Consider the following 26,538-nt stretch of genomic DNA (forward strand, 5'->3'; position numbering starts at 1 on the left):
CAATCTCATTTTGGTTAAGTGGTAGCAACCAATCTTATTTTGGTTTTACAAAGGGTAAATGTGTAATTTTTTTTAATTAATGGAATTCAGAAGAATATTTAAAGAGGGGAAGATTAAGGTGAGGGGTTTGATTTTGGAAAATTATGACTCCCTAATTTTAAACCCCAATAAATTGTGTATGATTCGTGATAATGATTAAGAATATAAACATTTAAAGTCTTTTTCTTAAAATTGCAAATCTACCAATTAAGTTCTAAGGATTTAGTAGTGAATTATGCTTGATCAAATTTTGTCTAATAAATTTTAGAAAATAATCTATAATTAAGTTAAAACCTTTCACAAAACTACAAGTCTGTTCTTCAAAAATCAAACTAGTTAAACTTCTTAATTAAGTCAATTTGCCCCCTAAAGACTTTCACCCACTTAATTTATAAATAAAATATCAAATGATAATTACCTCATCTTTAGGGTTGGCTAGAACATCAGTTCATATGCTAAAAATGAGTTATTAAGCAACATAATGAGTTTGAAAAATGGCAGGACTTTTCAAAGGATTGTGAGACGCCCGGAGCCTGGTCCCTCTAAATTTATAACGGTAATCTCTAACTGTTATTTTTTTCTTGAAGCATGATTAAACTCATTATGTCTTGCTTGAGAAATTATTTAAATGTTTAAATGAATATGACCCACCAAGTTATGACATAGAATTCGGCAGGCCTGTGACGAACCTATCTATAGGCTTTACTTTCCTGCAAATTACAAATGTTTACTGCAATATATACTAAAATTTCAGGTGGAGGAAACGAGAAGACTCGACATGTACGCTTTTATAGTTTACAGTATCTTCTTTTTCTGCACCTTCTTTATTGTACTTTTCGTGCTTATAAACTTGCATGTTAAATAATAATGTTACCTTGCATTTCAAAACTGAAACTTTTAAGATAGTCATATAACTGAAACTGAAATCAAAACTAAAATCAAACAAGATAAAATTCACCGCCACAACATTTAAAATATAAGACAACTCAAAATTTAATCATAAATAAAACAAAACAAAAAGTGCAACTAAATTAAAACGTTTCTATCAGATGATTGGAAATCCCTTAGAGGAGGCAAGGAGGTAACATACTCCCTCGGAGGAGGTAACATACTGTTGCTAACGAGATTTCTCATGATCTAAATGAAAGTATGGTTGAGTTTAGTAAATTATTAGTAAATTAATTTGAACTAAGTGAATCCGAAAGAAAATAGTGGTGTCGGAACGAGAGAACTATGAGATCCTAACTGGTGTCGCTCTAATCACTTTAACATTCCCCATAATATCTGAAAAACTATAACCTTAGGAAACATTTGATTTGACATCATAACTTGACATATTAGAAAACTTAAACTCGTCACGACGAGGAATTTGGAGCTAGCATTGTGGGTAGCACGATTATTTTCAACAGCAAAATATGTCTACACCAACTAAACCAGTCCTTAGAATTAAACAATTCATAGGACTTCGAGGTTGTTTGTTTGTGTAACATAAATTCTCGACTTTTCTTTAGGCCTTTATATAGTTCTGCTATACAATAGAAGCCCTAACTCGTTTTAGGATTTTGAGGTTGTCGTTCATCACGACCTAAATCCTCACATTTTTCAAACTATTTGTGTGAACGTTTCACACGAATGTAAGTCCTAATTGATAAAATTGACAGGATGAAACATTTAAATATTTCTCCTCTAAATTGAAGCCAAACAGTAGAGAAGCCAAACAGTAGAATAGTTTGGGAAGTCACTGAGGTTCTCCTCAGGATCTATGACGTCCCATAGTTCTTCTTTCTTTGGATTCAAAAATAAAATGTTCCAAATTTGAGTTATTTCACTTTCACACCTCTTTGTCCGATCTCTTTGAAAAGTTATCTCTTTGAAATTCTTGAAGACAATATCCCTTGATTTTTATCAAGAGTTTTCTTAGATGATCTCGGTTATCTATGATGTAATTAACTGTAGGGACTTGCCCTTATAAAAAGTTTTTTCAAACCCAACTTAATATAAACCTTATTTAATTTTTCATATTAAATAAGGGAACTTGTCGGCTTATACTAAAATGGTTTCGCAGACCAAACAAATGTCATATATTTCTTAGTTTATTTGATCGAGTCTCACCCTCAAGTCTTGTGTTTATCTTTCAGGATAAATACATAGCTTGAGGTGTATTGCTCTTTTATTTGAATATATATATAAATTAAATGTCCCTCCAAAGCGGGCGACGGGATTCTGATTCCGGTGACTGACAGCTTCAATAGAACGACCCACCCTAAAATTGTGTCGACAACCATCACCACCTCCACACAAACACAAACACACACCAACCACCACCTTCGCAATACCACCACCTCCACACATCCACCAATATATCCTCTAACACAAACACAACCACACACCAACCACCACATTCGCAACATCACCATCTCCACACATGCACCAACATATTCTCTAACACAAACATAATCACACACTAATCACCACCTCCACACATCCACTAACACATTCTTTAATACAAACATCTCCACAACACCACCACCTCCACACCAAAACCAACTTACACTACCACCTCCACATCCACAACCTTGCTATCAACAAATCAAACGCCCTCTTCTAGCCATTTTTCAAATTCTTCGCCAATCATCAAAGGTAAAGACAAAACACTGCCCCATATTTTTATTTGATGCAATTCCATATAGGGCATCCAAAACATTGCAATCAGCAAATCAAGCACCCCATTTCAGTCATTTTTCAAATTCTCTTTCAAACATCAAAGGTAAAGATAAAGTCATCACAATTTTATCATTTGATACAGTCACATACGGACCACCCGAAACATTGCTATCAACAAATCAAACACCCTCTTTAAGTCATTGCTCAAATTCTCACTCAAACATTAAAGGTATAAATAAAAACCCCTCATCCTATATTTTTCATTTGAGACTACTACATACAAAGCACCCGAAACATTGTTATCAAAAAATCAAACATTCCTTTCAACCATTTTGCAAATTCACAATCAAACATCAAATATAAAGATAAAACCTCATTCCATATCACATAAAGGCACAAAATCACAAAACCCAAATTCCAAATCATAAAGAGAAATCCACAAATTGCAAAATCCAAATTCTCACTTTAAACTACAAATGAGAAAGCCAAAAATCTCAAAGAAAAATTCATTCCATCGAAAAAAATAGTGATCTCATGGCAACGGGAAACAATGTATAAACCTTTAGTGATCGAGGGTTTGAAAGCATAACTGAGAACTTAGATATAGAATAAACAATTGACTCCAACAAAGACCCTTAGCCCAAACCAAAATAAAGTAGAATCCATTAGTAGGACAAAGCGTATAAAAAAAAGGGGTTGTTTTCATTATAAGCCAAATTTCACAACTGGTGGTCTCATGCACCAATGACCCTGGGACATCACAAACAACTTCCATGCAACAAGTTATGTGAATTCTAGAGGCAACTTCAGAAACTTATGAGGACATATTAAATTAGTTCTCCATGAAGTTGTTGGAGAACCCAACCCGTAAAGAGTTCTTAAGACTGACCCCTGACTGTAAGATCAATTGTTTACGTTTTTTACGGCAACATTGACGCTTGAATTTATTTATTTGTCTTTGAACTATTTGTATTTGTTTTCCATTAAGTTAATTTGGATGTTTATTCTTTTTCTTTGGAACACTCTTAATGCTTCTTTGGATGTCCGTTTTTTCATCGTACACTTTATTATTTGCTTTTCCAAGTTCAATTCTAATTGTTGATTGGCTATAGGATGTTGTTATACTACCTAATTCAGTGATTCTTATGTGTTACCTGAATAAAACACTTTTCTAACATGGATTCACAAAGAGAAAGACGTAGAAGGAGAATTATAGCAGGGGTATGCTTGATGTATCAGTACTACAACCCATACGTAGATCGATCTCCTTACACGACATCTTCCTATATTAGAGATAAATGTGTTAGAGAGTTGCTTGAAAACACCAAACAAGCTTCAACAATATGTTTCGTATGACATAGCCCGTATTTATCGATCTCTTCAATGAATTATGCATAAATCATAAGCTTCATGGCTCCTCTAGTATAACTTCCAGAGATGTGTTATCAGTAATCATCTATATTTTATCACACAGTGAATCTATGAGAGGTGTGATGGAGCGATTTTAGTACTCATCGGAGATAATCATCAAAATACTTTTTAGTTGGGTTGAATACACTTGTTAGTTTGTCATAAGAAAATATCAAGTCCGAGGACCCAATATTTGAGAGGACTACCATAGATATTGCACGTGACCCGCGGTAAGTCATATTTTAAGGTAAATTTTTTTTCATTATAATCAAAAGTCAAATTGAATATGGTAATTTACAAAACCTTCTTTAACTTGTTAGAAATGTATTGGAGGAATCAATGGAAAACACATGAATGCACGTGTATTGAATAATGAAAATGTCGTATTTATTGAGCATTGTTGATCACTAACACAAAATGTAATGGTTGTATGTTATTTTAACATATTTTTTACTATTGTTATGCTTGTTGAGAAGGCAGTGTGCATGACATTCGTTTATTCAAATTTACTACAAGAACTCGGAAGCACAGCTTCCCTCACTCACCCCCAGGTTTGCTCAACCCTAAATCTTATTTAGATATTTTTCAGTGCATTGCTAATTATTATAATTGTAACAAATAAATATTATTTGATCGACGTTGGATATCCCTTACAAATGGAGTATATTTCATTTCCGGATATCAAATATCATAATCCTGACTTTAAAAGAGTCAGTAATGTCGCTCGAGGCGAGAAAAAATAATTACCAAGAGACACTCTTCCTTACGAGGTGCCATTGAAATAACATTTGGAGTGTGAAAGAAATCTGTTTTCTAAGCAAATGCATGATGGACACAATGACTCTACACAACTATATTCAGCAGCATCCTTCACGCAATGACATTGACTTCAGCAGAGTCGATGAATATCATTTACATATCCAAACTGAAACATTTGAATATTGTGTAGGACATTCTTTATCACAAACAAAAGTTGAATTATCTGAGAGTTGCACCCGGGGTGGTGAAGGTGATGGAGAAATGATAGAGTTGAGAGAACAGATTACAGACGCCATCGTTAGTTGCTGAATGAAATGATTTTTCGTTTGATATTTTTTCTTTTTGTTGCATTATTTGCAATGGGTGGTGAAAACTTTTATCGTTTGATGTATCAATGTTTTGTCCAATAATTTATATTTTGAATCTCAATTTTATTTATCGCTCTTTTGCATGTATTATCCCCCACTTGGATGGCAGAACAGGCAACCGTGGATATAATAGGCTATATAAATATTTATTGCATGTTTATTTTTTATTTTTTGAAGGTTAATGATGAGACATTCAACCTTAAGGATTTTTCTGAATAACAAACATGTCGTTATTGGTTCTCGTCACATCTAAAAATCCAATAAAAGCAAACAAGTTCCTTCTTTTTTCAGTGCTATGGTTTTTTTAGGCTCTTCTGAATGGCGTTTTTTGTTGATATGCATATGTGACACATGCGGGCTCAGCATGAAGTCAACCAAGAATCTTTTTTTTTATAAGGTCTGCTTGTCTTTTTATAGTGACAGATTCGTTGTTTTATGCTATGTTTTCTAAGACCTTGGAGTCTAATAAAACTTGCATTGGATAACTATCATATTTTCTTTCGCTAATAATGTATCTAAGATTTGCTACTTTGTTGTTTTAAACCTTCAGAAAAAATGAGCTCGAGGTCTTTCGGTAATTCCAAAGCATTGTACTGCGAATGTGGGCTACCATGCTCTCTGCTTACTTCGCAAAAGCCGCATAATTACGGGTGACAATTTTACAGATATCCGAGAAGAAGACAGGAAAGTTAGAACTTCTTTATTTGGGCAGATGCATTGGAGGAATCAGCAGTTGATAATGAGCGGGCGTAGTGAGTTTCCTTGGAGGACGGTTTATCTAATGTCATAAGCAATGTGTATTTTAAAAACAATGTTATCATATTGTTAATTATTATTTTAATAATATTTATTTTAATTTTGATTATCGTGTTACGGTTTTGTGAGGTGTGTGTTTCTATTTTGTAACGTTTAAACTAGATAATTGTTTTCAATTATGAAATGTGTTAGTATGAACAATTATGTTATAAACAACACTATAGTACATTGACAGAAATATCATTTCTTCAGAAACAGCTGCAGCATAGCTGTTTCAAAACTGCAAAAAACAGACTCTCAGCTTCTCCGCAGTAGCTACTGCGCAATAGCCTTTTAATAAATTGTAGCTACTCCAAACATACCTTGAGACTATTTATATAATACAAAATTATTAATCAACAGCATTAATTTATAACTAATTAACTATATTAATTAACCAAAATACAAAACTAATCATCTCATTCTCAATATCTTATCAAGTCCTTTCTTTCAGTTTCTCTATATCATAGTATCTAACACTACTGTAATTTCTGCAGGTTAGAGACCTTCATATTGCAAAAAGGGCAGAAGATATTGGTTTTTATGCAGGGTTTGTGGGTAAGTATTCACAAATTTCATTGCCATTGTAGTTTTTATCTGCAAGAAAGTTTCATTATTCGAATTTCAACGAATCTCTCAACATCCTTAACATATATCCTAAATGAAGGCGCTGCATTTATGTTTGGAAGAACTCTAACTTCTGTCTTCTGGGGAGTTGTAGCTGATCGGTATGGGAGAAAACCAGTCATCATGATTAGCATTGTTTCCACGTAAGAAAGAAATCCTTTATATGGATATATATTCTCTTATATAAATGTGAAACCTTCAAGGCTAATTAAATAATGCAAGCCATATCATCAAAATATAGGATTATATTCAATACCCTGTTTGGCCTCAGCACGACATTTTGGATGGCAGTTGCAACGAGAGGACTCCTTGGATTTTTTTCCGGTTTGCTTGGTCCGATAAAGGTATGTGCTGAAAGAAATAGAGTTGATTACATACAGGTTTCATTGATTTCTGTTATTCACTGTTATAAAATAGATTCAATGAACCGCAAAAGAGGCAAAGCAAGTAAAACATTCATTTGTGTAGAAATCCTGGACAGAAAAACACTGCAAAGGATAAGAATTTAGGGTTGTCTGGTCGGCTACAAAAGAAGTGTGCTGCATTCTTTTTACAAGGGTTTTGGAAATCCCGGCTTTTAGTAGAAAAAAAAATCCACGTCAGATGTATAATTGAAATGCATTTGAAATTCATTCTTCAAGTCATTTTCAGTGTATTTGGAATTCACAAGATTAAAGCAAATTTCAAATACACAATTTTATGCACAGTGTTGGTTGCCGCCACCTGCTCACCTGCTCCCACTGGCCATTAGCTCATTCATTGCCAACCTCATATTTCATATTATTTTTGTTTACTTCAAACTAAACCAAAAAAATATAAAATCCTGCTTCTATTTTGCACTAAACCAAACAACTCCCAAGTACTCCAAATATAGTACATTACTTTTACACTATATAATTTTTTCGGCAAACCAAATTGTCCCTAAGAGTATAACTTTGATTGAACCATTTGTCTCATCGTGAACTTTTCGATCCAAGCCTAATGGAATTTAGGTCATCAATTCTAACGTTCATTTTATAGAGTTTATGTTTGGCTTGTATCTAGGCCTATGCTTCTGAAGTTTGCCGAAAAGAGCATCAAGCCCTTGGATTATCTCTGGTATTAAGAAGCTCAAATCCCACTCTATTCATGAGTTATATTTTTCTAATATAATAATGTATAATTACATGTCTCATTCCCCAGGTCAGTACATCACGAGGTATAGGTTTAATAGTTGGTCCAGCTATTGGTGGTCTTCTTGCACAGGTGAACTGTATATATTTGGTTTTTTTTTCTTTTTGCAAATGGTTAACATTGTTAGATATGTAAATAAATATGAGTTCAGTGATATGTATGTAAATCTTCCATAAACAACAAGCGAGTTTGGAATACACTGGAAATGAACTATAAGATGAGTTTAAGATTCCTACAAATTTTACTCTAAATTCCAAATTCTTCAACCCCTACATTGCAAATGCAATACACCTATTTTACATTCAACCAACTGAAGTGATTTAGATTATCAAGGATTTGATTTAAACCTGTTTGCACAACTCTGATTGCGACCAAACTCATTAGATCTCCATTCAAGTGCAAAAAAAATCCTTGAAAATTCCATCATATATAACACAAGAATAACAATAAAAGAAGTTAAATTGTCAAAGACGCCGCAATAAATAACCATATTATAATCTTCATAAGCCGTTGCAGCCTCATCCAAACTATTTGATTTGCAAAAATATAGAATTTTAGTAGCATAAAGTGCGTAAGAAAAGTAGAACAGTAGTTTGATGCCTATTGGCATTGATATATTTGAACTCCTCATATCTTCTTAACCATAATTTTTTTTTTCAGCCAGCAGAGAAATACCCAAATATATTTTCAGAGAAATCCCTCTTTGGGAGGTCAGAACATTTTATGACATCCATAATTAGTTTAGCTTCTTGTTATTATGCTAAACTTAATACTGCAATTATTTGTAGGTTCCCATACTTCTTACCTTGTCTATGCATATCAATCATTGCAGTTTTGGCATTCATTGCTTGTTTTTGGCTTCCAGTAAGTTAACACTTTTCTTTTTCTATTTCATTTTAATTATAGTTTGGTGGAATTTTTTCTACTATAATTCTTTCAATAATGCAACTAATATTGTAAATACAAGCCAAGAACTTTGTTTATAGAAATAGGATTATGAAGATAAGACAATTTGAAATAAACTCTAATCATACGCAAATTTTAATCTGAATCTAACATATAATTCAAATTTAAAACTAATATTAATTAAAAGAATAATGCATTCTAATTTAAAAATTATTTGAATCTAATAATATTTGATATCCTACAAAAATGAAATAAATCTTAAGATAATCTAAATTAAGTTTTTTGAGCAGTATCAAAAGCATTCCAGGTGAGTGCTTGAATACAGATCCTTTATTTTCTTTTGTATTAGAGATACAAACTTTTCAACAATGCTTTTAAATGTAAAAATTGATTCTTAATTTGATTGATGAATTTTCAAATGATTTGATAGGAAACTTTGCATTTTCATGGTGAACACGAGCTAAATGATGGAGCAGCTGATGAACTGGAAGCAATCGAAAAATGCCATCTGATTAACAATGCTGAAGAAACTGAAAGGTCGCCATCAGCTCCTAAGAAGAGCCTATTGAAGAATTGGCCCTTGATGTCTGCAATCACCATATATTGCATTTTTTCTTTTAATGATACGGCTTATTCTGAGGTAATACTCTGATGCTCTGTACCGATTTTATCATTTATAAGAAAGAAATGAAGATTATACTTTAGTCTTTCTAATTACTGCTTAAAGCTTTTCTCTTCCTCTAATTGCATGTTTTAAAACTTTATTAACTAAATTTAATCTCTATTTTTAATATAATTATAATTTTTATTAGATATTCTCCCTATGGGCTGAAAGCAATGTACAGTACGGAGGTTTGAGCTTTTCATCACAGGATGTGGGTGAGGTCCTTGCACTTACAGGTAATATATAGAATCATTGATGAATGGTAGTGATTTCAGTTTGCAGATATTAAAATTTTTTATTTACAAAAAAACTTGGAGTTTGGTTTGCTTTTCACTTGAGTTATTTGTTCAAGTGAAGGCTTAGAGGTAATTTTATCAGTAGCAATTAAATCTTTCATGGATTGTTATTATTAGGATTGACATTTGATGGTTTCAAAGGAAGTTAGTTTGTAGACGACTGATTATAGGGATATGTAAACTTATAGATAATTGAAAAGCCTTTTGTTGTGGCTTAGATTATCGGCTGAAATAATACCCTTGAAAATCAAAATTTGGATTTTGGATATTGTAACTAAACTAAATTGATTTTTGTACCCATCTTATTTTCTAGTTTAGAGTATGATGGGTTTATAAATAATTTTTTTGAGGCATTCAAATTTTGAACTTTTGGTTTGGAATAAAATTTCTATTTTCAATTTCAGTATGTTATGTTTAGTTTCTATTGTTGCAATACAAGTGTGATTATGCTATTCTAGAGGAAGCAATCAACTTATGTTAACACGAGGTTTGATTTTCTCTCCAAATTTTCATTCATTGTTATGTTTCAACTATAAAATTTATGCAAGTTAGGTTCAAGTTATAACACAAATTTGACCGAGGTCTGCGAAGCCATGAGGTATAGGAAGTGGTTGATGGTGAATAGCTTTGAACTAGGTGGGACCAAAAACTGATAACTCTAAACTCGCTTGTAGTCTCAAAGGTCCTCTAAGTTCAAATTGCTGAGTTGCCTAAGAGTTGGTACTATTTCGTCCATCGACACAAAGGGTCCGTTAGAGGCCGCAGTGTGGTGGCAGTGCTATACCGCAGTCTTATCTGTTTTGGTAAACTGTCAAAACGTAGCCACCGCAACTTTTTGAACATCAAATTATTATTCAGCAGCTTCTCGATTGTTTTTTAGTAAGCTACAGCTGCCACAAACAGATCTTAAGTTGTTCTACTCAGCCAAGAAACTTACAAAATTACCAATTAATGTATAGTATTGTCACAATCTGGCCCAGGGGCATGGAATTTTCAAGAAAGAAATATATGGTCGAACGAAAAAATTAAATTTTTAATTATTTATTAATGGATAGTACTATCACGCCCTGGCCTAGTGAATTTATAACATCCTCCTAGGAATGAGGTGGCCTAATTAAGAACGTGCACCATTTATTTCTCAAAGTGCGTTACATTCTAGCTTGAATTTATATTCAATCCACACAGCATTCTCAAATCATATGAATGAGTGTTTAGCACGTTAGTAAGAGCACATATAATTTTATTTAAACTCTAAAGATATGAATGCAATTTAAGAAACTTGCATGTTTTTTTTACAGCTTATATACCTTTCGAAGTAGAAAACTCGAGTCAAAGAGCATCTCATGAAGCACATGAAAGCTTTAAATTAACGTGATTTAACTATTTTATGTGAGTATTTTATTATTAAACAACATCAAAATTTTAACTTTGAATTTTCAAGCAATTTTTGTGCTTGTATGTTATTGTGGATTTAGTGGCATGTATGCATATTGGATGTTAATTTGCATTTTAAATTAGATTTTAGGGCTAGATGTCATTTCAGATTTTTTCCTGTTAGTGGGGGCAAGATTCGTCTAGATATGACTTATCTTATCCAAGTGAGTCCCAAATGCATCTTCCTCTACTTATAAATAGGGGGGATGCTCAATTCATTTTCATTCAATTCTCAATTCAATTCTTTGCATGTTCTGAGAGGTTTAGGCGCAAGAAGGTTCTGCTCATTCCTTGTGAATATAACTTTAAACCCCCCTGTAAGTTCTATGTATATCGTGTTTGTGCCCAATTTTAGTCTTTTAGAATATTTTGCATGATTATTTAAGTACTCATTTTACCTTTAATTTCGCAATTTATAGTTTCATTTAGTTTTACTTTTAGTCCAATAAGCCAATTTATATTTCATTCTGTTTGGGAGGATTTTAATAAAATTTTGGCAGCTTTCGAGCACCATTCTCGCTTAAACGAATGCATTGAGAGTGTTAAACATTTTCATCATACTTAAAAAAGTATGCATTGACAATAAATGCATAGGTATTCAACACCTGAATGAGAGAAATGCGAGCATAAGATTTTCTCATTGCATTGGAGCAATGCACATGAATATTTAAATTTTGCATATTTTTCTGTTACTTTAAAATAATGTACATTAATACTTAATTTAACAATTTTCTCTCATGTTGGAACAATACGGGTATTTAATATCTTGTGTTACCTTAACTGAGATTGACGACAGTGACGATGCTACAAAGTTGCACAAATTTCAAAAACTTTTTTTTTCTTTTTCTTTTTTTTTCGTCTATTTATTTCTCTATATCTGATTGGTTTACTTTTTGCTCTTTATTTTCCTTATTCCCTAATTATATATGTGTGTTCATGCAGCGTACGTGCATGTGTGTGTGTGTGTGTTTAGAGAGAGAAAGAAAGTGATTGTGAGATGACTATCGTCGACCATCTAGGTCATTGCAACGATGCCATCGAGGTGATGGCTGGTGGGGTGTCATGAGGAGAAGAGGAAGAACGGAATGGGGAATGTTGCGTGTAATTTCAGTCAGGAAGTAGGGAGTTAAATTCTTTTCTATTTAGAAAAAGAAAATGACAGAGACAGAAGTTAAGCAACGAATATCACTTGATCTTAAATTCCAGTATTGCCTATTTTCATTTAAAGAAAAGTGTTGCATTAATTGGTAACTTATGATATATGAGACCTAAATTTTTCTTTGTTCGAAAGCACTTTATATATCATAATAATTACATTCGGAAACATTAACCTCAATAGTTATGTATCAAATTGGCATAAGAGATTCAATTAAAGAATATATATATTTAATAATGCAATTCAAACACGTCATAATTTTAGAGCACTACAAGTTGATTATCATGAGGTTCAAAATTACATTCCAATATTCCGTTGGGAGTATGGTCTTAAGAAAATTTTCATGGCAGATCAATGATTAGAAGATTTCTTTGAGCATTATCATTTATTTGATTCTATATTGCATAGAAGCTGATGATGGAGGTGCATTGTCCAAGTATTTCAAATAGAATAAAATCAATATAATTTGATTCGAAATATAACCTAAGCAAAAATATGTATTAATTGCTGAATATCATGATCGATCCCATAATCAATTTCAAGGTAATAACCGAAAAGATTTTAACATGTTTGAATATTATCTGATGTTACTATGTAATTTTTTATTTGAATGAGTTATGCAGATTTTGTTTATTGATTGTTTGTTTGTCTCTAGGTCTCGGCCTATTCCTGTTTCAATTGTTCGGATACCCATATTTGAATAAAGCTCTTGGCCCTGTAACTTCTTCCCGTGTGGCAGCAGTAAGCATAAAATGGGTTTCTCTTCTATACCTGCTACGAGAGTTAATGTGAACTGTGGAATCCTTATATTTAAAATCTGACATGCAGATTATAAGCTTACCTGTACTTGCTTGCTATCCGTTCATGTCTAATTTATCAGGATTTGTTCTCAAGTTACTTATTACTTGTGCATCCTTCGTGAAGAACGTTCTGTCAGTGAGTTCAACTTCAGCCTAAAATTTTCCTTTTTCTATGTATGTGGCTAAATATATTTGTTAATTGTTGTTGGCCAGTCATGAATTTATGTTACTTTCTACTAGATACAGTCTTTTGTTAACTTCATGAGATATTTCTTAGTCATAATGGACATGGTAGATTTATGTGCTTTGGATATTTTTTATGGAGTAAAGTCTCAAAATAGTCCCCTTATTATTTACCTGAGATTATTTTAATATGAGCTGAAATAATCTATAAAAATGCCAATTTAATCTCCAAACTTTTTTAATATAAGCATAAATAGTCCACGGTTAAAATAATCCATAGGGAGGTGTTACAATGACTCACAATTACTAGACTAAGGCGAGGGGAATACTTGTAATTCTACGAAAGTTGTTAAAGAATTATGAAAGCTTCCATAGATGAATCGAGTCCACTTCTGCAAGGCTCGTTAGTTATAAATAATGAGAAACACTTACAGGGAAGGCGGAAGAAAAAAAAATCAGGTTGTTAGAGAAAGAAGAGTATAGCTTGTAAAGAGTGAGGAGAAAATCTTGGAGAACTCTTATCAAGGCAAGATAAGAGCTCATTTCTCAACGTAAAAGCCTTGTAATACTTTTTTATTGTCTTAGTGGATTTGATGGTTGATTTCCCTCTCATGAATGTAGGTCCTATGGACCGAACCACGTAATTCTTGGGTATTCTTGTTTCTTGTTTCCATATTATCTTTGTTGCAGTTTTCGTTTATTTTTCCTGTTTTCTTGTCTGCTGCGGTTTCACTCTCCTTCGGTTGTCAAGGAGGTGTTCGACATTTATTGTTTCTTCCTATTCGGCAATCCGGTTTTTGATTTTCTTCAGGTGTTCGGCACTGCAGTTCTTGGTTTTCTTGAGGTGTCAAGCGGTCATATTTTTCTTCAACAATTGGGGCCGTCTGTGAGAAACCTAGCCACGATAATGAGAACCGCCAAATTAGATCTCGAGAAATTCACCAGAAAGAATGATTTTGCCCTGTGGAGAGTCAAGATGAGAGCTTTATTGGTGCAACAAAGTGTTGCAGAAGCTTTGCAAGGGCCGACGGCATTGCTGGCCGAGATATCCGAGAAAGAGAAAAACGACATCCTAAACAGGGCTCACAGCTTGATAATCTTAAGCTTGGGTGACAAAGCTCTGAGAGAAGTGTCGAGGGAAACAACGGTTCAAGCACTTTGGGTCAAACTCAAACTACTCTATGTGACGAAATCTTTGGCTAATAGGCTCTTCTTGAAGCAACTCCTGTACTCTTTCAAGATGCATCAAGATAAATCCATCTCAAAGCAAATTAATGAGTTCAACAAGATTATTGATAATCTTGAAAATATCGATGTCAAGATGGATGACAAGGACAAGGCACTGCTGTTGTTAAACTTCATTCCTAAGAACTACGAGCATTTTAAATATGTGATGCTCTATGGAAGGGTGCAAACAATCTCCTTGGAAGAGGTTCGGTCGCTGATTAAAGCCAAGAACTTCAAATGAAACATGACATGAACGAGGAAATCAGTGGAGATGTTCTTATAGTGAGAGGAAGATCGAACAAGAAAGATTCAAGAAACGATCAGAACATATCAAGATCGAGACAAGGAAAGACGAGCAAGGGCTAAGGGCCCCTCGAGGCTAGGTGGAGAGAATCTCTATTCAAAATTTTGTAATTGAGAGTAAAGGTGGAGAATTGTTACAATGACTCACAATTGGTTAACTAAGGCAATGACAAACTTGTAATTTCATAGAAATTGTTAAAGATTCATAGAAGCTTCTAATTGTTAAACTGGGTCTACTTGGGAGGTCTCATTTTGTTATAAATAAATGAGGGAGGCTTGTAGAGAAGGGTGGACCAAGAGAGAGCAAATCAATTGGTTAGAGAAAAAAGAGGAGAGGCTTCAAGAATTGAGGGGGAGGATCTTGGAGATCTTGTGTCGAGGTGATTCGAGAGAGAAAACAAGACAAGATGAGAGCACATTGATCTTGGAGATCTTGTATCAAGGGGATTCGAGAGAGAGAGATCTGTTGATCTCATTTTTGGGTGAGGTCTTTACTTCTCTCCTTAGAGCCTAGGGTCTAGTTTTAGGCTTCCCTTGTTTGACCCTCCTAGAGGACTAGTATGGAACTCACACCCTTTAGAAAATTTGAGCCACCTCGTCACTTTTTCGAGTCTCATATAGGCGGTCCCGAATCCTCGGCATTTCGTTGAGTTGATGAGAACCGACACATGAGACTCGAGTCGAGTTCCTAGATTAATAGGAGCAGCCCCTAAAAAACCCTTTTGCGACTCGAATGCTCGATAACGCCACACGCACCACGCACGATTTTGAATTAAATCGACTCGTCCATCGACGAACTCGTCCGGACAACCCCGGATGACAAAACGCACCACACGAATGCGTCTGGGACGTTGACTTTAGCTAGGAAGGACACCCTCATTGTCATGGTTTTGCGTGCGAGCGACTAGCACGGATATCAATGCATATTTTTTTATGAGCGGTGCGCGGGCCCAGGCTCAACCTAGGTTCAACTCGGGTTCGATTCAGGCTGGACTCGAGCTGAACACGGGCTAGGCACCAGCTCACCTGAATTTGAAATTCAAATTTCAAAATTCAAACATATTATTTAAATTTGTCTTAATTAAAAATATCCAGGTGTCAATGTTTTCCAATTAAACATCCCTGCATATGGAAATCATTTAATTCCCTGCCCAACTCATGCTTAACGGCTATTTGGAATTCGATGGATAAAGATCCCGCTCGGACTTCGTCTTCCGCAAATTTCATTTGGCTCTCCCACTCGCCTCACTTGCTCACAGCGCAATCCCGCTCGTTTCCTCTGCTCGATCTCGCTCGACAGAAACCCTCGCCTCCCTGCTCTCACTCGACAGAAGACCCCCTGCCCGCTCGCTTCCGCTCAGCTCTCCCGAACGAAGTTCCTGCTCGTCTCCCCTGCTCGACAGAAACCCTCACTTGACTCCTTGCTGCGTCGAAGATCCCCGCTCGACGCCTGCTCCTTTCGATCCCACTCCTCCGCAACTCGATCACAGCTCCCGATCGAAGTTCCTGCTCGCTTCTCCTCTCTGCGACGTAGACTTGTGCTCGACCGAACTCCCCTGCCTCACGTCAAAGCCCTAGTCTCTCGCCTATTCCCCCTCTGAAGCCCTGATATGCTTCCCTCTCGCACATGACGCAACAGTGGTTCGCCTGCTTACCGCTTGACACCCTCGCCTCTACTCACTTGGGTTTGCGTTGTCAATAAAATTTCAATATCCTTGCTGAATGGATTTATATTTTGGCTATTATCATGATAATTATGCTGCTTTTCTGCACCTCAGTTAAAAGATCAGCTTTAGATCACCTTTAGGCCAAGCCGTCTTACCCTCAAAAATGAAATTGGACAACAGAATTTATCGTCTTCTAGGATGAGTATTTTATGGTACAGTGTTTCATGGTAGTAATAATATGCATATGCATTCTGGCAGTCAACTTCAAATTTTTTTTTTAGACGCTGGGCCAAAACTGAGGCATATGGCACTAGTTTGACGGGTCTTGGTGTTGGGTCGTTTGTGGTGGCAAATTCTTTAATATCAAAACAGGCTAGAGAAATTGGAAGGAAGCTCTTCAGTCCGTATGTCCACTAGTATTGCTTGGTGCAGGTTGTCTTATTTTCACAGCAGGTGTTGAATATCAGGTCCATGTGGGAAAATTTGGTGTTCATTAAAATTTATTTTTCATCCTAATAGTTGTATCTCTATTAATTTCCATAAGTCACATCCATCCAAATATTGTGGAGAATTTGGCATGGGCTTATTCTCATAGCTTATCCGTTGAGCTGGAAATATGAGTTGGGTAAATTTCTTTTTGCTGCCCAGCCAAAGTGTTTCAAATATCTTTAGCCAAAATAAAGAAGGCCTTTTCAGTATGTTTGGATATTGGGGTATGTATCTAATGGGTGTATATTCTATAGCATTTTCTTTGTGAATGGAGCACCAATTAATACTGGAAGCAATCGGCTTAGGCGAAATAGTGTTTTCTTTCTTTGCATTTTTTTTTTTTGGCCGTTAACTTTAATTCTGGACAAATATGCGGAAAGAGTTTCCTGACGAATGGATTTTCATATATGTGCCACGTCGACAAGAGTATACCTGAGGAATAAACGGTACCGTTCCGGGGAGGTTTTATCACTGTTTTAAAGAGGGATTTCGGGACTTTTAAATTGCCTTTTGTGATTGTTTCGACGACGTTTCCTCTGTTGTTTGGGCTATTTAAAATTGTTGTCCAGAGCTCCAAAGTCGCGATTTGAAGTATGCGGACGTTGTGTTCAAAGTCGTTGTTTGGAGTATGGGAACGCTGTGGGTTGTTGTCCAAGGCTCCAAAACCACTGTTTGGAGTATAGGGACGTTGTAAATTGTTGTCCAGGGCTCCAAAGTCGTTGTTTGGAGTATAGGGACGTTGTATGCTGCTGTCCCGTCCCACGGCTCCAAGGTCGTTGTTTGGAGTATAGGGACGCTGTAGGCTGCTGTCCAAGGCTCCAAAGCCGCTATTTGGGTTCGTAGGAAGTCATTTAGGTGTTGTCCACCAATGTTTGGGTTCGTAGGATGGGTTCGTAGGAAGTGCCATTTAGGTGCTTCCCACCGCTATTTGGGTTCGTAGGAAGCCATCTAGGTGCTACCCACCGCTATTTGGGTTCGTAGGAAGCCATCTAGGTGTTGTCCACCATTATTTGGGTTCGTAGGAAGTCATCTAGGTGCTGCCCACCACTGTTTGGGTTTATAGGAAGCCATCTAGGTGCTGCCCACCGTCATTTGTGTTCGTAGGAAGCCATCTAGGTATTGTCCACTACTGTTTGGGTTCGTAAATAGCCATCTAGGTGTTGTCCACCGCTATTTGGGTTCGTCTAGGTGTTGTCCACCACTGTTTGGGTTCGTAGGAAGCCATCTAGGTGTTGTCCACCGCTGTTTGGGTTTGTAAGAAGCCATCTAGGTGTTGACCACCACTGTTTGGGATCGTAGGAAGCCGCATAGGTGTTGTCCATTGCTGTTTGGGTTCATAAAAAGCAATATAGGTGTTGTTTGAAGTTCCTAGCTGTTGTCCGGAGTCATAGGAATCGTCGTACAATTGCTAGTTGTTGCTCAGAGCCGTAGAAGGTCGTAAGATCACCGTACTAGCTCGCTAGTTGCAATCAGGAGTTGTAGGAAACTTTAGGATCACCTATTTGGAATTCCTAGCTGTTGTTACGACTTGTTCTACTGCTTACTATTTTCTTCTTTTCTCTATAATTTATTTAAATTTCCTGCAAATTATATTGTGTTTTGTGGGTTAAACATGCAACAGGGATAGCAACAGCAGATACGCCACGTACGCAGGTATATTTTATTTGTTTTTGTTTCTTCATTGCAATTTATTATTGCTCTAACACATTATGCAAGTACTGAATACAATTTCACTTTCAAAATAAAATGATTTTTCAAAATTAAACAACATTTTCAAAACAAAAAAATAAATAAATAAAACATAACACGTTTTTTCGAATTTACGGAAGTCCCTCGGAGGAGGTAACCCACGGTTGCTAACGAGATCTCCCCAGTTTAAATGGATTTCATAATTCGTTTAAGCTAAGTAAATTTAAAAGAAAATAGTGATACCGGAACGAGGGAACCGTGAGATCCTAACCGGTGTCTCTCTAATCAACTTTAACATCTCCCATAACATTTAAATAATCATAACCTTAAGAAACATTTGATTTGACACATTTGAAAACTTAAACCCTCTTCGACGAGGAGTTTGGACCAACTTCATGGGCACAGCAAGGAGCTTGGAGCAGATTACAAGTGGAGGTGGTCGTCATCCTACAACAGCAAAATAAATTTGCATCAGCTAAACTTTTCTAGTCTAAACAACACATAGGATTTTGAGATAGCTCGCTCAATGTGATGCAAATCCTCACTCTCTTTTATGCTCCTGCACAGTCATACTGAGCAGTAGAAATCCTAACTCGCCTTAAATTTTGAGGTTATCGTCCAGAACGACATAAAACCTCTTATCTATGTAGGCTATTTGCATAATCACTTATTATGCAAGTGTAAGTCCCAAATGAATAAAATTAACGGAATTAAAACATTCAAATAACATCCTCTCCAAAATACAGCCACACAGTAGGATAGTTTGGAAAGCCACCAAAGATTCCTCTCAGAATCTGTAACGTCCCCTACTCTTTACTTCTTTTGGACTCCTGAAAGAATTGTTTTTACTTGAGTCACTCCTACTTATTTTTTTCACGTCCTACCGTGAACCGTGAAAACCTAAACCTCCCTAAACCTCGAATTCTTGAAGACTATAACCACTGATCATTATCAAGAGTTTTCTCAAGTGACTCCCGTCATTTGGAATGTAATTAACTATAGGAGTTTGCCTATATAGAGAAGTTGGAACCCAGGTAAAATAAACTTTATTTAATCTTTGTATTAAATAGGAGAATTTGTCGGTCACATATAAACGGTTTGCATACCAAATAGATGTCACAAATATCTTAGTTTGCAGGATTAGTTCTATCGCCGGTGTTTACACTTATCTCTTGGAATGTGTAGTATTTAGGGTATCAGACACGATTATGCAAATCATTAGACTAATGAGATCCATTTGGTCTCATTTTCTAAAAAATTAAAACACTACTTTCATAATCTAAACTATATACTTTATATTTAAATTAAATTTTCAAATCAAAAAAGTTGATCGACAAGATCATGGCAATATGAGAGCTCATTCCTCAATGTAAAAGCCTTGTAATTCTTTTTTATTGTCTTAGTGGATTTGATGGTTGATTTCCCTCTCGTGGATGTAGCTCTTATGCACCGAACCACGTAATTCGTGGGTGTTCTTGTTTCATGTTTGCATATTATCTTTCCTGCAGTTTTTCATTTTTTTTCCCTGTTTTCTTCTTTGTTGTGGTTTCACTCTCCTTCGGCTATCAATGAGGTGTTGGACATTTACTATTTCTTACTATTCGACAATCTAGTTCTTGGTTTTCTTCAGGTGTTCATCAGTACAGTTCTTGGTTTTCTTGAGGTGTCAAGAGGTCATATTTTTCTTCAATAGGAGGACTATTTCAACCCCCATTAAAAAGTATGAAGATTAAATTGACACTTTTATAAACTCTGAGAAAAAAATAACTCCTCTAAAAAAGTCAGGGTTCCATTTTAACACTTCCCCTTTTTTTTATTGAACTCCTATAGAGTTAACTTTTAAATAGTCGAAGTATTGATTGTTGAGTTGAAAAATTAATTTCATCCTTTTAATTTGTGTATATTTAATTTCATTATTAGGTGGCTTTTTCAAAGATCAAATTTTATTCGAAATAATTGGGATAAAATTGAAAATAGTATGATGAAAATACTGAAAGGAAATAACATATGAAACATAGAGCTTATAATCTCCTTCGGCTCCATACTCTTAAGTCATGTTATTTATTTAAGAAATTTCAAGGAATTAAACTATTTCTAAATAAAGCCTCTAGAAAAATCTTGTTTTTTTATCATATAGGCCTGGACATTTGAACTTCTTTATTTGAAGAAAGGCAAAGCACTCAACTAAAAATTTTAAGGCTTATTACCAAATATTACCAAATGCTAGAAATTCAATAGTATGCTATTGCACCGAAAATCACAATGGAGCCTCTAGAAGGTAGTTGAGTTTAATTAAAAAAAAACTTAGCCTTGATTTTTGGCTTACTGATCACCAAAGTGAGATATTAAATAAATGCAGTGATTTATACATTATATTCCGTTGAAGGATTGGATCCTAGAATATAAATGCGTCTTCCAGCATTTGAGGGGACGAAACTCCAGCCAAGCTTGTCTAACTCACAAATGTTACCTATACAACATCATCATTAGTCTTATCCCAGCTATTTGGAGCTCGCTTTATGAATCCCTGCTCTTTCATTGGATTTTGCTTAGCATTTCCTGCGATGTTAAGCTTATTATTTATAAATTATCTTGAACAACTTTTATCCATTTAGCTTTCTGTATGCCTCTCCTTCCTACCCCTCTAATAATAATTTTAACTACTCATCTAATAGACTCATTTTTCTATCATTATACATGTCCAAATCGCCTAAAGCTTATTTAAATTTCCTTCTTTTTTTTTTTAAATAGATGATGGTTCAGCTATTTACTTAATATAATAAGACTAAGTTAAGTGTTGTTAAGATGAGAATGCTTAAGTGGATGAATGGCTCGCCACTTAGAGACAAAATGCAAAACGAATGTATCTGTAAAAGTATTGGTGTAGCTCCAGTGGCAGATAAGAGTAGCGAGTCATCTTAGATGTTTGGTCAAATTAAATGTTGACCATTTGATAATTCGGTTAGAAGTAGATGTTTTAGATTTGACTTATATTAAGAAAGATAGAGGCAAACCTAAAAAGACTCCAATATATTGTATAAAAAATAATCTTAATTTATTAGAATTAAATGAAAATTTGACTCTCAATAGGACAAAATGGAGAAAAATGAATCATGTAGCCGACCTCCCACTTAATGGGATAAATAAAGGTTTGTTGTTGTTGTTGTATTTCTTAACTCAACTTCTATGATTTTCTACCCACCTTTTTTCACAGTCTCATTGTATCATGCTCAACTTAATTATCGATGATTTTTTATATCATAAATTCAAACCCATATAATATCACTGGCTTAATGGAAAATTTTAAAAAGTTTACCTTCTAAGTGTTCTTAATATCCACTTATTGTAATCTACTTCTAAAGCACTTTTATTTTCTTTCCTCAATTTTAATTCTAGAAGTTATAACTTCATTTATATCTTATTCTTATGTATAAGAAATCTAAGAAGCTTAAATCTAACCACCCATAGTCATCACTTCATCTTCTAAAAATATTAATTGATTATTATTAATATCACACCGACTAAACTCACTTTTAATACAAAAGTATTTAATTATTCGTTTATTTCATGGCTTTGCAATGAACATATTATAAAAATAAATGATTGAACAACAAAAAACTTCACACAAAATGGAAAACAAACAATCAACTTTTTTGTCGCCTAGCAAGCTTATACATAGAAATAAACAATATATAATGTGATATACAAGTCCTGATTTCCATCTAGTGGTAGCTCACTTAAAAGTGACTAACATAACATGTTTCTTATAGCTAGGGAATCCTGGTGGCTAAATTGAAAACTGGTAATCTGGCCATCATTGCTAATTTTTTATGTTCCAAACTCACAACATACTTTTTTTTTAGGCTTAAACTAGTAATGCAGCATACAGAGATCTAGAAATTTTCATTTCAAGTAGACTTCAACATGCACATTCTTACTGCCTAAATTTTACTTGTCAATGAAGACTGGTTTAGAATTTCTTCTCAGAAATTTTGTTTTAACGATGCTTATTTTGCTGTTTAAATGTGATCAGATAACTATCATCACTGGCCTTAACATTTTGCAAAATAATGCAGTGGTAATCTTCTATTTTGAAAGCCTTTGGTTATTATTACTTGCCTGACAAAATTCAAGAGAAAATGCTGTGAGATGATAATTTCTGAAGCTTTTGTGTCTTCTACAGCCCCAGAATCAAAGAGCTTTGGCAAATGGCATCTCAGTGACAGGGATGTCCATCTTCAAAGCAGTTGCTCCTGCAGTAGGAGGAACTCTGTAAGTATTTTATCACAGAAAATCTAATTCTAGTTTTTGCCATAAACTGCCTAACAGCAAAACCGGGTGACTTAATCTAATTATAAATTCATCCAGAATCACATATACAAGCTATATAACAGTTTATATCCACCAACACAAATTTGAAGTCCACTTAATCAAAAACATTACTACACAGTTGATCCACCAAGACAAAAAAAGGAAAGCCATCTAACACATACTTTCATCTCAGAAGACTCCAGGACTAATAAATGCTTTATTTCTAAATAAGAAACATAGCATAGGGTGTCATTTCTCAGTTAGGTTGCTGTCCCATCATTTATGCGTCTTTCTAATCTCAACATGTAATGATGTTTATAAATGAAGGGTTTTTAAGAATAAGGACCAACATAACATGCTTCTTATGCCTCAAGAACTGGTTTGAATTTATCCAATACATGAGCATTACGCATGGCTCTTAAATACTATTTTAACTATTATTTTTTGTTGGGCAGATTGTCATGGGCACAGAAGCGTAAGGCTTCCTTTCTCCCAGGTAAACTTTTATCTTTAAGCATGCCTTTTTCTCTAGGGGCATTTAATACATACCACGCAACTCTCTTGTGTTTGCATATCTAACATCTAAAGTTTACCTTTTACATTTATACCACCCAAATCTTTCATATCACATAAAAAACATCATCATTTTAACTATCAAAAAGTGAAATACACATTTTAGTGCATAAGTGCGGTGACATATGTAAATACATAGGAATTGAGTGGCATATATTTTTTTTATTTAGGATATCTGTTACCGCATGTATTTTTCGAAGACAACGGTATGCCAGTTTTAGGTACAACCCATTGGTTCTTCAAGCGAATTATATAAGAAAGCAAATAACAAAATAATGCATGCAGTATTGCTTGCTATTGCTCTGTTTTTTCTCAAAAAATTATACCGAAAGACAATGTTTAGATTATAATATGACTTGATAGATTCGAAAACGAAGAGATGAGTAAATTATGAACTAGATGAATGGTGTAACTAATGGTTTTTACTTTCTGGCAACGTCGCTGGGGAGTTCTTCTCTTTCCATCTCTGGTTGATGGTTGATGGTTTTATCTTCGTGTATCGGTAGTGTGCTCCCCCTCTGCAGGTCAGACTACCTTTCGTCCATTTGTTATCTCATCCATTTGGCTCTTGGACGAGTGTGGCGTCCATGGGCTCATCTGCGGGCTCCTGTTCCTCGTCCATAGTATCGTCATATTGTCCTCCTGAGCTTCCCCCGGAATTTTTTCTCTGATTGCTTCAATTTTCTTTTTAGCAGACCGTTCTTCTTAGATTTCCCTTATACTTCCCTGAGTTAGTCTAAAATCTCTTACATAGGCCGTCCTCGCACTCTTTGGGCATTGACAGGCATATATGCCCCGTGCTATCAGCATTAACACCAGTGATCTGCTATTTCTCAGGAATCATTTCTAAGATGTCTTTGTTGGGCTTACTCCTTTCGGGTGATGGGACCACTGCCTCGGGTCTCCACTCTCGCCTCTTAGATGATGATACTGGATGAAGTGACGTCTTCACTGCAGCATCATCAAGTGTTGAGAGAGTGTGATCCCCACCCAGGTCGCAGTGTCGTCACTGAACCAGATGATCCCTTACCATCATCAGGTTTATTTATGTCAGTACTTAAGTGTTGTGTGCTGGCTAGTTTTGGTGACGTTGGGCTGCGAAGCGCGCGTCGGGATTCATATTTTTTTTGTGACCTTAGAAGCTCCTGCGAAGGTCGCTTTGATGCCACAGTTTCACTGCGATACGCCTTTCAAACTCAACCCTTGGACCCAGTGGATATCATCTCTCCTGACTCTTTCGCATCCATGCTCAATGTGTCGGTTATCGGGCCTTTCTCTTCTCGTGATCTGCAATTTGAAATCATGGGACACAACACACCCCATCTTCTCAAAATCTCAGCAACAGTGCAATATTCCTAGCATCCATTCCTTCCATCACAGTACGGAATTTTACAAACGAATACTTCTTCCTCGTCCCACGATCACACTCGTATTCGATAGGTAGGGGTCGGGAGGCAGCAATTCTGCGAACATCTTCTTCTTCAGCTGCAGAGAGAGGGTGAAACCTACTACCTCCTGAGAGCTGAGAGATCTCAGGTAATCTGTAGTCTCCGTCCCAGCAAGCGAAAACCCTTTCTATTTCTTGAATGTCCTTCAACTTCTGGATCTTTCTGTCTCTGCAATCCGCGATACCCTCCTTGCTCCAATTGCGGGTGGAGCGCGGGTTCGGTAAAGAAAAAGAGATGTTTGTGGTATTAATTTAATTTTATTTAAGTTAATTTTATTAATTAATTATGAATTAAGCTATTATCAAATTAATTCTGGTTAAATAAATTTATACTTATTATTTCATTATTAATTAATTGAGAATAAGTATTAATTTTTTATTCATTCAATAAATTTATAATAAATTATTAATTAATATAATCAATGACTAATTAATTTTTATTTCATAAACGTTAAATTTTTTATTTAATAAGTAATTATTTTATTTTTTTATTGATAATTAATCAGTCTATTAAATGTATAATTCTTATTTATCATAATTTGAAATAAAAATTTAATTAAACTTAATGAATTTTAATAATCCATTTTTATCATAATAATAAAATTTATGATTATTTTCTTATTACAAATGGAACAACTTTTTATGTCCTGACAAAAATCATCAGGATGTTTCAAAGAATTTAACTAGATTTATTAAATTAGTTGTGAAACACTTATTTTGGAATTTAAGTTCACGGAATTATTAAATCCTACTAACCTAAATTTCATATACTTTCATACCCGAAATCTATTCGAACCAAAACAACTTGACTCGAATGTGTCAAATGTATTACATGAACACAACTCATCAGACGTGTAACATGACCCGAAATTGATTCGACCAAAAGCCAACTCAAATAAGATGAACAACGTGATGAATAATAGTTAATTGGGTTAAAATCAGATCAATTTTAAGTCAATCTTGGGTAAAATTTCGGTTGATGGTCAATTTAGGGTTGATGAGCCAATTTCAAGTCACTTTTGAATTGGCAGGTCAACCCAATCCGGACTCAAAAAAATAAACGGGTTAAGCATTATATCTGATTATTCCACATGCCTTGTTTGTGTGTGTGTTGAAAAGTTTCATTTTCTTTTATTACTTGGTTTTTTTGGATTATGTTTAAATTTAATCTCTACTGTTTATTTATTTATCTATTATCAGTTATGTCTTTAATATTTGCATTTGATGCCATTGATGCAGGTACTCAATTGGTTTTCCTTATCTTGAATGTAGGCTGTTTATTGGGGCTTATATTGACCTTCAAACCATTCTTAGCTCTGCCACGAAGGACCGCATAAAATATTAGGTCAAACATATAATTATTATCATCATTATTTTTTTATGAGCTTCGAGTATGAAATCTTTTGGTACAAAAGGAAATATCGAACCATCAGATCATCATCTCATCCATCGACTATTATTATTATCGTTGTAGTTGCAGTAAACATATTCCTAGAATATCATGTTCGAACATTAATGTTTCTTCATCAACAATGTATTATTGTAGATGTGATCTTTA

The 26,538-nt window shown here is 34.9% G+C and overlaps 1 protein-coding gene across 4 annotated transcripts in view; it reads left to right on the forward strand.

Annotated features, from left to right (window-relative positions):
- Window positions 1-26,538, forward strand: part of LOC110026495 (probable peptide/nitrate transporter At3g43790) — a 38,605-nt gene extending 12,067 nt beyond the window's left edge. For 2 of the 4 annotated variants that reach the window (XM_020727449.1, XM_020727451.1), the window contains 15 exons: window positions 6,533-6,593; window positions 6,703-6,805; window positions 6,904-7,006; window positions 7,707-7,760; window positions 7,845-7,907; window positions 8,496-8,545; window positions 8,624-8,699; window positions 9,172-9,381; window positions 9,554-9,641; window positions 12,947-13,032; window positions 13,120-13,227; window positions 22,683-22,727; window positions 22,833-22,921; window positions 23,416-23,456; window positions 26,220-26,538. In XM_020727449.1, the coding sequence (XP_020583108.1) occupies window positions 6,533-6,593; window positions 6,703-6,805; window positions 6,904-7,006; window positions 7,707-7,760; window positions 7,845-7,907; window positions 8,496-8,545; window positions 8,624-8,699; window positions 9,172-9,381; window positions 9,554-9,641; window positions 12,947-13,032; window positions 13,120-13,227; window positions 22,683-22,727; window positions 22,833-22,921; window positions 23,416-23,456; window positions 26,220-26,317 (1,275 nt within the window). In that variant the 3' untranslated portion in view covers window positions 26,318-26,538. Of the gene's footprint in view, window positions 1-6,532; window positions 6,594-6,702; window positions 6,806-6,903; window positions 7,007-7,706; window positions 7,761-7,844; window positions 7,908-8,495; window positions 8,546-8,623; window positions 8,700-9,171; window positions 9,382-9,553; window positions 9,642-12,946; window positions 13,033-13,119; window positions 13,266-22,682; window positions 22,728-22,832; window positions 22,922-23,415; window positions 23,457-26,219 lie in introns of those variants that run through there. The other 2 variants (XM_020727450.1, XR_002294210.1) reach the window with 2 other exon arrangements.

This window comes from Phalaenopsis equestris, unplaced genomic scaffold (assembly GCF_001263595.1).
Source record: "Phalaenopsis equestris unplaced genomic scaffold, ASM126359v1 Scaffold000372, whole genome shotgun sequence".
Classification (NCBI taxonomy): Eukaryota; Viridiplantae; Streptophyta; class Magnoliopsida; order Asparagales; family Orchidaceae; genus Phalaenopsis; species Phalaenopsis equestris.